We start from the raw sequence: 14,707 nt of genomic DNA, 5'->3' as shown, positions 1-14,707 counted from the left end.
ATTTCGCTATACTCGCATTAACATCTGCTAACCATGTGTATGTGACCAATACAATTTGATTTGATTTGAAAAGTAGTGCAATTTAAAAGATGCTGCAAAAACAACCTTTGTTTTTCAGCAGTTCCTTATTTCAAAATTGTATAAAAGCTTACTTACTAATATTTGAACTAAAATGTTACAGAAACCCTGATGCCAAAGGCAGCATTTTAAAAAAATACTTAAGACTTTAGAATGATTTTGTTTGAACGACTTAGTATACTCATTTGAACAACTTAGTGTCTCGTTCAAATGACTAAGTATTTTATTGAAACAACTTAGTAAAAAAAAGTTGTTCAAACGTCTTTCAAATGAGATACTGAGTCATTCAAGCGAGATACTATATCGTTTGAGCGACTTATTATCTAGATTGAATGACGTCATTGTTATTTTATCTAATTAGGCCTCATTTGTTATGTAGCTTGTCAGACTATGTAATGGTTGCTGCAGCCATTCATTCACTGACTCCATCCATTGTACAACTGAATGCCTTCAACTGAAATGTGTCTTCTGCTTTAAACCCAACCCCTCTGAATCAGAGACTGCCTTAATCAACATCCACGTCTTCGGCACCCAGGGAACAATGGGTTAACTGCCTTGCTCATGGGCAGAACTACAGATTTTTACCTTGTCAGCTCGGAGACTGTACTGTACAATGTCAGATATAGATTTGAAATGTCTTACATTTGAAGTTTGCATCCCAACATTACATCATAGAAGACTGAAATATAACAAAACCTTTTGACATAAAATCACTATATTTTCAGTGTAAAAAAAAGAAAGAATGCTTATTAATTATGAAATGATGAAAAGTATTAACACCATCCTGCCCATGAGGCCACTAGGTAATTTGACTGCAGGAAAGGGGTCTACTTACATTCAGGCTTTTCGAATACAGTGCCTTCATAAAGTATTTATACCCCTTGACTTATTTACATGTTGTTTGTGTTACATGTTGTTGTGTCTGAATTCAAAATATGTTAAATGTTAAATAGATTTTTGTTCTCACCAATCTAAACTCAATACCCCATAATGACAAAGTGAAAACATTTTATTTTTTAACAATTAACTTTTGATTTTATTTACATAAGTATTTACACCCCGGAATCAATACATGTACAAGAATCACCTTTGGTAGTGATTACAGCTGTGAGTCTTCCTGGGTATGTTTCTAAGAGCTTTGCACACCTGGATTGTACAATATATGCACATGATTCTTAAAATATATTCAAGCTCTGTCAAGTTGGTTGTTGATCAATGCTCGACAATCATTTTCAAGTCTTGCCATAGATTTTCAAGCTGATATAAGTCAACCTGTAACTAGGCCACTCAGCAACATTCAATGTCATCTTGGTAAGCATCTTGGTAAGCAACTTGGTTAAGCATCTTGGTAAGCCTTGTGTTTTAGGCTATTATCCTGCTGAAAGGTGAGTTTGTCTCCCAGTGTCTGTTGGAAAGAAAAGTGAACCACGTTTTCCTCCAGGATTTTGCCTGTGCTTAGCTCTATTCTGTTTATTTTTATCATAAAAACGTCCTAGTCCTTGCCGAAGACAAGCATACCCATAACATGATGCAACCGCTATGCATGAAAATGTGAAGAGTGGTACTCAGTGATGTGTTGTGTTGGATTTGCCCTAAACATAACTCTTTGTATTCAGCACATAAAGGGAATTTCTCTGCCACATTTTTGCAGTTTTACTTGAGTGCCTTATTGTTTTGGAGAAGAAAAAAAAATGTACAAGTAATTTAAGTTAGTATTGTCGAGTAACGACAATGTTGTTCATCCATCCTCAGTTTTATCCTATCACAGCTATTATACTCTGTAACTATAAGTCACCATTGGCCTCATATATCTGAGCAGTTTCCTTCCTCTCTGGCAACTGAGTTAGGAAGGATGGCTGTATCTTTGTAGTGACTTGGTGTATTGATAAACTATCCAAAGTGTAATTAATAACTTTACCATGCTTAAGGGTATATGCAATGTCTGCTTTGTATTTGAACCCATCTATCAATAGTCTACCAAAGGTGATTCTAACCATTGTTTGTGAGGCTTTGGAAAACCTTCTTGGTCTTTGTGGTTTTATCTGTTTTTAAAATTCACTGCTTGACTGAGGGACATGTGTTGGGTAAATAAATTACATAGTCATTCAAAAATCATGTTAAACACTATTATTGCACACAGTGAGTCGATGCAACTTGTAATGTGACATGTTATGCACATCACAAAACTTATTTAGGCTTGCCATAACAAGGGGGTTGAATACTTATTGACTGAAGACATTTCAGCTTACATTTTTTCTTAATTTGTAAAAATGTCTGAAAACATAATTACACTTTGATATTATGGGGTATTGTACGTAGGCCAGTGACACAAAATCTCAATTAAATCAATTTTAAACTCAGGTTCAACAAAATGTGGAAACCTTTCTGAAGGCACTGTATATTCCATTCTCCTTTCTCTTGTTTATATTATAGTTATATTCCCACTAATATTCCGTCATGTTATAAAGCTTTTAGATGTGTTTTTCCTGCCTTAATAATAATGATAATTGTTATTATTATTATATTTATATTATATAATGATTAATTTGTAGAGCACATTTCCCATGCTCAATCTACAGCTTGTTGGTGCTTGAGTCTTGACCGATGAAGTTTGAGATGATTTATTCCCTTTAATTTATGAAAATAAGCTGATACTAGTCCTTCATTATTTATTTTTGATATTTTAGCTTCATTAAATTGATTTATATTTTGGTGTTTCTACCCCCCCCCCTGAAAAAAAAGAAGAAGCAAAAAACACATTTTACAGTAGCCTATGTATTGCCTACCTAAAACATTCATTAATACATTTGAAGTCCTTCAAAATATAGACTACCTATCCTAATGTTCGAAAGTTGAATGTAAACTAGATAAAGGATACTGTGGGTGGGGCAGGCTAAATAATTACAACCGAAAAGGCCTAATTAAAAGAATAGGGATAAAAGAAATTAAAAATGCTAGGCAGAGCATGCCCCGAGTTTGTGGCTGAGCAGTACCCGAGCGAAATTGGAGTGGGAGAGAAGGCCGACAACATTTCTTAAAATGTTCTCTAATTATGCTCTGCTCCTCGCTCCACACTCGCCCACTTACATGCTCTGGTACTCAAAGCAAATGGGCTTTAGGCTGTCAAAGAACTGTCAATGAATAATAATATCAATGGATGGAATCAGTGAATGAATGGCTGCAGCAACCATTACACAAACCAAATGAGGTTTAAATTAGAACAAATAACAACTAAATAGTTTTTTGAAAAATCGTTTGAATGAAATACTAAGTCGTTCACACGAGATACTAAGTCGTTCAAACAAGATAATTCCAAGAGTAAGTATTTGTATTTTTTTTGCCTTGTGCTTCAGGGCTTTCATAAAAATGTTGTGTGGTGTATCTACTAATAACAAGTTCATATTCCTAATATAGATATCATGACCATTGTCGGCCTTACCTAAAGCTGGGTCTGCACAGTCTTTGTACTGCTCGGGTGTGCATACCATTGAGGTCCCTATTCAACAAGAGAGAGAGGGCGGTAAAATAAAATATTAACATAATTACATTTTCCCATGCAGAACAACAACAACAACAACAACAACATTATTCATCCTATTCCATTGGTGAACTATGTGATGGTCAAACCAATGTGTGTGAGTACCCGGCATGTGGACCATCCTGCAGTTACAGTTCTCCACCAGATAGCGTGTCTCACAGTCGATACGGCAGGCTGTGATGCTGTATGTGGAGAAGAACTCAGAGTCGATGGGAGTGGACTTGCAGTCTCCCCAAGGGGGAGGGAGGTACTGAAGCTGGGAAGAAACAGAGCACAGGTTTCCCCTCAGTATGTTGGCACAGTATAGGAACCACTGTCAATAACAGCTAGTCAATCCCAGCCCAGCGGGAAACCCAACATAAAAAGTGCACACAAGCAGACAAAAAAAACTAAACAGAAAAATATCAAACGTTTAATAAGGGAACGTAATGAAATACATGTTTTCTGGATGCTGTTCACATCTACAAGAATATTCCACTCAGACGACGGTGTAGCTGGTAAACACAGCTCACAGAAAGCAGCAGGCAGACACCATGCAGTAAATCACTAATGCAAGTCAGGTCTCGTGCTGAAAGGAAAGCAGAGTACCATGGAGGGTATGGAGACAGGGCAAATATAATCTGTAAATATGTAACTTCAGACTGGACACCACAATTAATGGGGAATTATTGTTTTAAATACTTCCCAGGGAATGTTCTACTGTATACAGTATGTAGGTATGTTTGTGAGGTTTTTAGATGAATACAATGGAATTGTTGTCTTGACAGACTTTATGCAAACCTTGACTTCCTACATTGTAGGAATGAATGCAGCTGATAATGATGTACTGTATGGTAACAAAAACCACAATGTTATTCAAATTATGTTGGATTGGGTACTTTCCCTGATAAACTATTTGCAGTGTGATATGATACAAACAGTACAGAAAACTTCACTCAAAGGTTTGAAAGTCTAACAGTACTACAAATCTACTTAACAAAACTTCATTGTTAAGACTTCCAGAAATACTAGCTACTTATCGTCATCAGTCAATTTGTGCATTCAACAAACAGTAATGCAAAAAAAAAGAAAGCTGCTCAGCGGTACAAACAATCAGGCATAATTGACCTGGATACCAAACCAACAACAAGTAATGCCAGGTGTACTACACAACTTTCAAAATTAGAACATTGTTGAGCCTCACTGTCACACCCTGACCATAGTTTATTTGTATGTTTCTATGTTTTGGTTGGTCAGGGTGTGATCTGAGTGGGCATTCTATGTTGGATGTCTTGTTTGTCTATTTCTATGTCTGGCCTGATATGGTTCTCAATCAGAGGCAGGTGTTAGTCATTGTCTCTGATTGGGAACCATATTTAGGTAGCCTGGATTTCACTGTGTGTTTGTGGGTGATTGTTCCTGTCTCTGTGTTTGTTGCACCAGATAAGGGCTGTTTCGGTTTTCCACGTTTGTTGTTTTGTATTGTTCGTGTTTTCATCTTCATTAAAGATGTATCTAACTAACCACGCTGCATTTTGGTCCGATCCTTGTTCCACCTCTTCGTCAGAGGAGGAGTTAGAAGAAACTCATCACAGAATCACCCACCACAACAGGACCAAGCGGCGTGGTGACAAGCAGCGGCAGCAGGAGCAGCGATCACAGGACTTCTGGACTTGGGAGGAGATATTGGACGGAAAAGGACCCTGGGCACAGCCTGGAGAATATCGCCGTCCCAACGAAGAACTGGAGACGGTGAAAGCGGAGAGGCGCTGGTTTGAAGAGGCAGCACGGCGACGTGGTTGGAAGCCCGAGAGTCAGCCCCAAAAATTTATTGGGGAGGGGCTCACAGGGAGTATGGCTACGCCAGGTAGGAGACCTGTGCAAACTTCCTGTGCTCACCGGGGGGCTAGAGAGACCGGGCAGGCACCGTGTTATGCTGTGGTGCGCACGGTGTCTCCAGTGCGGGTGCATAGCCCGGTGCGTTCTATTCCAGCTCCGCGTATCGGCCGGGCTAGATTGAGCGTCGAGCCAAATACCATGAAGCCGGCTCTACGCATCTGGTCCCCAGTGCGTCTCCTTCGGCCGGCTTACATGGCACCAGCCTTACGCTCGGTGTCCCCGGTTCGCCTGCATAGCACAGTGCGGGCTATTCCACCTTGCCGCACTGGCAGAGCGACCGGGAGTATTCAACCAGGTAAGGTTGGGCAGGCTCAGTGGTCAAGAGCTCCAGTGCGCCTGCACGGTCCGGTCTACCCAGTACCACCTCCACACCCCAGCCCTCCGGTGGCAGCTCCCCACACCAGGCTTCCTGTGCGTGTCCTCGGCCCAGTACCACCAGTGCCAGCACCACGCATCAGACCTACTGTGCGCCTCACCTCTCCAGCGCTGCCAGAGCCTTCCTCCTCTCCTGCGCTGCCGGAGTCTCCCGCCTGTTCAGCGCAGCCAGAGCCTTCCTCCTCTCCTGCGCAGTTGGAGGCTCTCGCCTGTTTAGCGCTGCCAGAGCCTTCCACCTCTACAGCGTTGCCGGAGTCTCCTGCCCGTTTAGCGCAGCCAGAGCTGCCAGTCTGCTTGGAGCAGCCAGAGCTGTCAGTCTGCATAGAGCAGCCAGAGCTGTCAGTCTGCATGGAGCAGCCAGAGCTGTCAGTCTGCATGGAGCAGCCGGAACTGCCAGTCTGCATGGAGCTGCCAGTCTGCATGGAGCTGCCAGTCTGCAAGGAGCTGCCAGTCTGCAGGGAGCTGCCAGTCTGCAGGGAGCTGCCAGTCTGCAGGGAGCTGCCAGAGCTGCCAGTCTGCATGGAGCAGCCAGAGCCGCCAGTCAGCATGAAGCAGCCAGAGCCGTCAGTCAGCATGGAGCAGTCAGAGCCGTCAGTCTGCCAGGATCCACCGGTCAGCCGGACTCTTCCGGATCTGCCGGTCAGCCGGACTCTTCCGGATCTGCCGGTCAGCCGGACTCTTCCGGATCTGCCGGTCAGCCGGACTCTTCCGGATCTGCCGGTCAGCCGGACTCTTCCGGATCTGCCGGTCAGCCGGACTCTTCCGGATCTGCCGGTCAGCCGGACTCTTCCGGATCTGCCGGTCAGCCGGACTCTGCCGGATCTGCCGGTCAGCCGGACTCTGCCGGTCAGCCGGACTCTGCCGGTCAGCCGGACTCTGCCGGTCAGCCGGACTCTGCCGGTCAGCCGGACTCTTCCGGATCCGCCGGTCAGCCGGACTCTTCCGGATCCGCCGGTCAGCCAGGATCTGACAGAACTGCTAGCCAGCTGAGATCTGCTGGATTCAACTGCCTGACTGAGCTTCCTCTCGGTACTGGGCTTCCCCTCAGTGCTGAGCTGCCCCTCAGTGCCGAGCTGCCCCTCAGTCCCGAGCTGCCCCTCAGCCCCGAGCTGCCCCTCAGCCCCGAGCTGCCCCTCAGCCCCGAGCTGCCCCTCTGTCCCGAGCTGCCCCTCTGTCCCATGTTATTTAGTAGGGTTGCCGTGGCTAGGAGGTCACGGAAGCGGACAAGGTGGGGGAGGACTACGGTGAAGTGGGGGCCACGTCCAGCACCGGAGCCGCCACCGCGGACAGATGCCCACCCAGACCCTCCCCGATAGGTTCAGGTTTTGCAGCCGGAGTCCGCACCTTGGGGGGGGGGGGAGTACTGTCACACCCTGACCATAGTTTATTTGTATGTTTCTATGTTTTGGTTGGTCAGGTTGTGATCTGAGTGGGCATTCTATGTTGGATGTCTTGTTTGTCTATTTCTATGTCTGGCCTGATATGGTTCTCAATCAGAGGCAGGTGTTAGTCATTGTCTCTGATTGGGAACCATATTTAGGTAGCCTGGGTTTCACTGTGTGTTTGTGGGTGTGACGTAGAAGTCTGTCACTGGCCGCGGGCAGCATTTGGTTCTTTAACGCACACACATATTCATCACTCCTCCCTGCGCCATTATAAGATAAGTTAACAATGTGGGTCGACACACAAATTAACTTCTGTCTTGGTGCATGCATTTCACACTTGTCAATGTTCATATTTGAGAGATACAATAATTATTATACTTATCAATGTTGTGGATGAGCACATTGTTTGTTTGTTCTGTTCCTCTCTCTCCATCTCTGTAGCTTCCGGGTATGCTGGAAAAGGACCCGAGCTAAGGGAATTGGGTTGGCTTTATAGTGCCTGTCCCAAATGGCTCATTAATGCATATGGGCATATTGAAAGATATTTTGGGATTTTCGTTCGTGCATAATTTCGGGTAACGCTCTCGTAGCTTCATGGTAATTCATTAAACCTTTAAGGTATTTCTATGAGTGTGAATGTTTAATGAATAGCTACATGTCACCTCAACGCTGACATTTAATAATTATCGTACTATTGACATGTAGCCCTTATGTTAGAGGTGCAATGGGATGTTCCACAAAATTTTGCTACACTGCAGAAGTCATACTGGCTCACCTGGAAGAAGACAAGCAAGATGAGCTGAAGCAGCTGTTTGGCAAGTATCCGGCCCTCTTCAGTCAGAGACCAGGAAGAACCAAAGTCCTAGAACACGTCATTCGTTTGAAACCTGGTCAGAACCCTGTCCGCCAGCATCCTTACCGTGTGCCTGAGAGGCTGGTGGTAGCCCTCAAGGAAGAGGTCCACACCATGATGGAGATGGATGTTGTCGAGCCATCTTCAAGTGAATGGAGCAGCCCTATTGTCATTGTCCCAAAGAAGGATGGCTCTTTGCGCGTCTGCATGGACTTCCGTAAGGTGAATGCCATCTCCCAGTTTGATGCCTATCCCATGCCCCGCATTGACGACTTACTGGAGAGAATAGGTAGAGCTCATTACATCACCACATTGGATCTCTGCAAAGGGTACTGGCAGGTGCCCCTGGATGAACAATCCAAGGCCTACACTGCATTCCGGACGCCAATGGGCCTGTTCCAGTTCAAGGTCATGCCGTTTGGCCTTCATGGGGCCCCTGCGACTTTCCAGAGGCTGATGGACAAGGTCCTCCAGGACTGTGACGATTACTGTGCTGCTTACTTGGACGACGTGGTGATCTACAGCCACTCCTGGGAGGAGCACATACAGCATCTTAGCAGAGTCCTGGGGAAGATCCATGAAGCAGGCCTCACGCTTAACCTCCTGAAGTGTGAGTGGGCGAAACAGGAGACAAAGTACCTGGGTTACCAGCTGGGTAAGGGTGAAGTTCGGCCTCAGGTGGAGAAAGTGGAGTCCATCAGGAATAGCCCTCGACCCAGAACCAAGACACAGGTGAAGTCCTTCCTAGGTCTGGCAGGGTGGTACCGGAGATTCATTCCACAGTTTTCGACCATCGCTGTCCCTCTGACCAACCTCACTTCGAAGGGGGCCAGCAACCCTGTGAAGTGGACTGAGGAGTGTGAGGAAGCCTTCATGACACTGAAAAAACGACTGTGCTCATTCCCTGTTCTCCACACCCCTGATTTTCAGAAGAGATTTCTCGTGCAGGTGGACGCTTCGGCTGTAGGAATTGGAGCTGTACTGGCCCAAGGGGAGCCAGGAGAAGAGCTTCCTGTGCTGTACCTGAGTCGGAAGCTGTTGCCCAGGGAAACCAGGTATTCTACAATCGAAAAGGAGTGCCTGGCTATAAAGTGGGCCCTAGATAGCCTCCGTTACTACCTTCTTGGGAGGGAATTTGACCTGCACACGGACCACAGAGCACTGACCTGGATCCAGACCATGAAGGACCGGAATTCTCGTGTGGCCAGGTGGTATCTGGAGCTCCAGCCCTTCAGGTTCTGTGTCCGTCACAAGGCAGGAAAAGTGAACGTTACTGCGGACTACCTATCAAGGCTCCCGAACATGGTCGCTTCAGGAGAGGAGGAAGGTAATGTGACGTAGAAGTCCGTCACTGGCCGCGGGCAGCATTTGGTTCTTTAATGCACACACATATTCATCACTCCTCCCTGCGCCATTATAAGATAAGTGTGGGTCGACACACAAATTAACTTCTGTCTTGGTGCATGCATTTCACACTTGTCAATGTTCATATTTGAGAGATACAATAATTATTATACTTATCAATGTTGTGGATGAGCGCATTGTTTGTTTGTTCTGTTCCTCTCTCTCCATCTCTGTAGCTTCCGGGTATGCTGGAAAAGGACCCGAGCTAAGGGAATTGGGTTGGCTTTACAGTGCCTGTCCCAAATGGCTCATTAATGCATATGGGCATATTGAAAGATATTGTCAGTAGTGATGTAATGTTGTAAATGTTATGTTGTGATATTGTTTAAAACCGTGTTGCAATGTATATCCTTTAGTATGTTTAGTTCATGGAAAATGTAGGTTTGTATTGTTAATTGATTAATTAATTAGGGTTAATTGTTCTGAGGGGAGGGGCTAGCCCTACAAAAGGAGCCTCTCTTCCAGTCTCTAAAGAGGCAGTTTGGATTGAGCTGTGGATGGGGCAGCATTGTTTTTAAGCTGTCCCATAAGGTAGACGTTGATGGCAGTACTGTTGTTTTTTGTTCTGGAATCACTTGTAAATAAACACCTTTGCACAGAAGAACTTTTGCGGTTCCGCCATCTTTTTATTTTGATAGAGGTTAGGTTACCCAGTTTAGCCTTCTGGCCTACTCTACCTGCCAGAGGGTGATTGTTCCTGTCTCTGTGTTTGTTGCACCAGATAAGGGCTGTTTCGGTTTTCCACGTTTGTTGTTTTGTATTGTTCATCTTCATTAAAGATGTATCTAACTAACCACGCTGCATTTTGGTCCGATCCTTGTTCCACCTCTTCGTCAGAGGAGGAGTTAGAAGAAACTCGTTACACTCACATTAAACGACTGTCTTCCCTATATTTTTTTGTCTTGCCAACTTAGTGGTTCACACACTAAACGATGTGGCAATGACAAGTTTTGAGAACGGTGATCAGCAATAGCCAATGATAGCTCGCCAGAGAAGAAGCCAGTGAGATGATGAAGTTATATTGCATCACCCAGAATGTGTAGACTCTCAAGCAGGAGCGATGACTACTACTAGTATGCGTTTACACTTGCCTTGAACCAAAGCCAAAGTGTCTCATCATTACAGCTCTGAAGTTCACAAGTAATGTTATTCAGTTCAAAATGTATTGGCTAGATATTTCAACTGTATGGCAAGCATGAATGTCTGACTGAAAACATTTATGAGATTGCACCATTATGTGTGCAAGACAAAAAACGTCAGGAAGTACGGTTGTTTAATGTGAGAGGCTCTGTCATTCCTGCTCCTGCTCTCCCTCTCTGGCATTCGAGGGTGCCAGGCTGCCCTTCATTACGCACACCTGTCACCATAATTACGTGCAGTAGCGCTCCTTCACTTTGTTGATTGCCTTCCCCATTTCTGTCTGCTTCACTGTTTGTTCCCTGCGCCTGCATTAATGTCGTTATGTGTTCATGTCACGACGGTGTCCTGTCCTATTCCTTGTCTGTTGCTATTAAATGTTCACTCCCTGCACCTGCTTCTCATCTGTACCAGCGTCAATCCTTATGTTTGGAATTTGAAAGTTGTGTACGCCCGGCATAAGTCTTGAAGTGATTTAAAATGTAAAACTTGAAGTCTTCAATAAGCCTACAGGCTCTCATAACCATTGTCCCCTTAGGAAATAAAAACCCGGAGGAAATATCAGATCCTCTCGACGGATCGAACCGTGCTCTAAAAGGGCCACATTAAACACAACGATTGGCCATTAGGAGACATTAAGCAGATGAAGAGTATCCTACCAGTCTGAAACATTAAAATGCAAAGCCCTAAACAAAACAACTGCACAATAATACTGGTTGCACCATATACAACAGCTTGTATGAAGACAAAGAATGGATAATGACTGCTGGATGTGTTAGCTGAAGTGAAAAGGATAGTATTATGTGTTCCTAATCCATAGTGATGGTAGTTATAATGAGACAGAAGACAGAGATTAACCAGGAAGGGACAGACATTGAAATGTAGTCACTACAGCCACATGGAGGGAGATGATTGGCCCATTCCGTCATGAAGACTTGAAGGGGGAATGTAATTGGGTGGCTCTTAGCTTGTGGCATACATGCAGCATACCCAGACAGACATACGGTACGCTACCCGCTGCTCTTGGGAGGAAACAAACGTTTGGAAGCCGGGGGCGACCCCAAAGCCCAGCTGGTGGGGGAAAGGAGGCTCTGACTGTGTGTGAATCTGAACCTTTACTCCGGCCTCATAGGACGTCTCATCTGGGGGAGGGACCAGTAAACACGTCACCACTAACAAAGAGCAGTAACAGTGATGCATTAACGAATAGGACAACATTCAGGGTTTGGACCCCGAATATAAGCAGTCAGCCAGCCATCCAGCCTATTGGTGTTCATCTTACTGAGCCCCAAAACAGCTGTACCCAGATTTGAGGATACCAGCCCAAATTAGTTCAGAAACGTTGATTTCTTGTCATTCAGCCATCTTGCAATAATTGATCATACCCGCTCAAAGCTTGATTGGTGGACGTGTTTGTAAACATATTGCTCTAAACTTCAACATCAAGTGATTCTATGTTTTGTTGGTATATAATTAATGTGTCCTTTAACGACTGGCTTTTAGGTCAGACTTGTCTTCCACTGAGATTGTGAGAGGGTTACATGTTTGTATCATGCGGTTGTAGTGAGGTAGATATGGGCGGTTCTGGTGAAGGGACGTATGATAAGTCATGTATTCATCAGTTCCTCTGAAAAGGGTTTGAAAAGCTATAAAGAGTCGAAGGATATGGGGTTAAAAAATGTATCAATCAATTTGGATTTGATTTGAGATGGTGATACTGGTATGATAGTTGAATCCGTCCAGATTTATATGGCACAATAATCAATTCAGTACAATTAATGTCAATTAATTGCTCTAGTCATTAGAGGAGATTAAATTGCTGTATTATACAACAGATATTTTACAGGGAAAGTCAGTTGAATTCAGAGTTGTTTGGATTGTGGTGTCCAATTGTCTGTTTTAGAGATGCACTGTCACGTTCTGACCTTTATTTCCTTTGTTTTGTCTTTATTTAGTATGGTCAGGGCGTGAGTTGGGGTGGGCATCCTATGTTTGTTTTTCTATTTCTATGTTTCGACCTAGTATGGTTCTCAATCAGAGGCAGGTGTCATTAGTTGTCTCTGATTGAGAATCATACTTAGGTAGCCTGGGTTTCACTGTGTTTGTGGGCGATTGTTCCTGTCTCTGTGTTTGTTGCACCAGATAAGGCTGTTTCGTTTTTTTTTTTTCTCGTTTTTTTTCCCCCACATTTCTTGTTTTGTAGATTGTTCATCTTTATTAAAGATGTTTACAAGTAACCACGCTGCGTTTTGGTCCGCCTCTCTTTCCCCAGAAGAAAACCGTTACATGCACTCATGTTATTCTTTTGAATATGGAGAGAGGGGTTTTGAAGAGCCCCTTGATAGGAAATCTTCTTTGGGATAAAATAACTTGTTGAATAACTTGTAGGTCAAGGTGTAAGTTTCATGTATTCAAATTTTTTTCTGGTAATTATGTATTATCCTGATAATTACATTTTGTAACTCAGTCAGCAGGAAAAGTTATACAAACCCTGAGTTTTCACTAACTTCTGAAGAGAAACTAAGTTGTGACTTGAGTATCTTCTATGAGTGTATAAAACATGACATTGAGACTCCGATGACACTTTTTTGAGGTCCTTCACAATAAAGTGGTTGCCAAAGGAAATATCTGTCAATAGATCACAGCTGTATTTCACCTTCCTGTCACTGTTTCAAGTTATAATCACAGGACTTCGTAAGCTGCAGGCTGAGTGGCATGTTATTGCAATAGGTTTGATAGTGTGTTGTTGGGGCAAAATGGTCTGTTGCAGTCTAATGCTATGTAAACGCTTTAGTTGAATAATACTATATGTCCTATACCCTCTTCATACACTGCACAAAATAGTGATTTGTTACTGTCTCCTTGTCTAAAGGCCCAGCAAAGGCTGGATTCTTGTTATCTCTATTTAGGCTCTAAAGATCTTTATCACTCCCCAATCTTAGACACATAGGCTGTGAAAACTGGTTAGAACCTGTTCTTGTTTGTACGACGCTTTAAGAAATTGGAGCCAAGTACCCCTTATCTCTCATGTAAGCTTGCCTCCCATAGGAAGGGTAAACAGCTCTTTGTGTAGATGGGAGTATAATTCATCAGCAATAGTTCAGTTCCTCTCCAGTTTCATCCGGAGTGTGAGCTCCCCTGCAATTGCATGAATAAACTCTTATAAACAGAATAATGAGCTCTACCTGTTCCTTGGAACGAGTTTTCCTTAACAGTGTGATGCTACAGTATTTTTTTTCTCGCATTAAAATGATTACTCATTTTCATGACATGTTTTGATTTGGTTGGGGTTTTAATGTGACAATCAATGTGGGTATTATGGGCGTACCTCCCTGTTCTATTAATGAAGTCCAGGGAATTTTTGGGAGCATACCCCAAACATGATTACTTCTCTCTCTCTCCACTGATTACAGGGAAAATACTCTGCTAAGAGGGTCTGTTAATGACCCATAGCATTAGCCAATTAGCTATTTGAGATTCATTATTATCATTTTTTTTAAGTCTACAAGGCTCCATTATTTTAATGTTTGATCAAGGAAATTGATGTTTGACATTCACTGGCATAAGGGTAGCCTAGTGGTTAGAGCGTTGGACTAGTAATTGAAAGGTTGTAAGTTCAAATCCCCGAGCTGACAAGGTACAAATCTGTCGTTCTGCCCCTGAATAGGCAGTTAGCCCACTGTTCCTAGGCTGTCATTGAAAATAAGAATTTGTTCTTAACTGACTTGCCTAGTAAAATAAAAAAAATCTGTGGGTGCTGTTATCCTGCCCTGTTATTACAGTTAGTGACAATGGCAGGACAGTGAAATAGATGACCTAAGGATTTGAAAAAAAGGATGGCCATTGCGACCACGAGGAAAGCGGAGTTCTCGGGGACGTTTCAGTATGAAAATGACACTCGAGGTGCTAATATTGCCTTATTTTAATATTCGTATCTGACAACTGGCTGATGCCTACTAGGGAATATTGCTACATTTTGACTGGTCACAGGGCCAATCAGATATAGGCTAATTTATAGGACCATGCTTATAGGCACTGTAGCCTAAAGTATTTTTTCAG

The 14,707-nt window shown here is 43.7% G+C and overlaps 1 protein-coding gene across 1 annotated transcript in view; it reads right to left on the bottom strand.

Annotated features, from left to right (window-relative positions):
• LOC135558837 (acid-sensing ion channel 1C-like) overlaps positions 1 to 14,707 on the bottom strand; it is a 194,913-nt gene that overhangs the window by 7,465 nt on the left and 172,741 nt on the right. Inside the window, exons 4-5 of the mRNA XM_064993003.1 lie at positions 3,722 to 3,872; positions 3,518 to 3,574 (exon numbers count right to left, since the gene is read on the bottom strand). Coding sequence (XP_064849075.1) covers positions 3,518 to 3,574; positions 3,722 to 3,872 — 208 coding nt within the window. The remainder of the gene's footprint in view (positions 1 to 3,517; positions 3,575 to 3,721; positions 3,873 to 14,707) is intronic.

The sequence above is a fragment of the Oncorhynchus masou genome, chromosome 17, assembly GCF_036934945.1.
Source record: "Oncorhynchus masou masou isolate Uvic2021 chromosome 17, UVic_Omas_1.1, whole genome shotgun sequence".
NCBI classification, from domain to species: Eukaryota; Metazoa; Chordata; class Actinopteri; order Salmoniformes; family Salmonidae; genus Oncorhynchus; species Oncorhynchus masou.
This window is presented reverse-complemented; position numbering and strand designations above follow the sequence as displayed.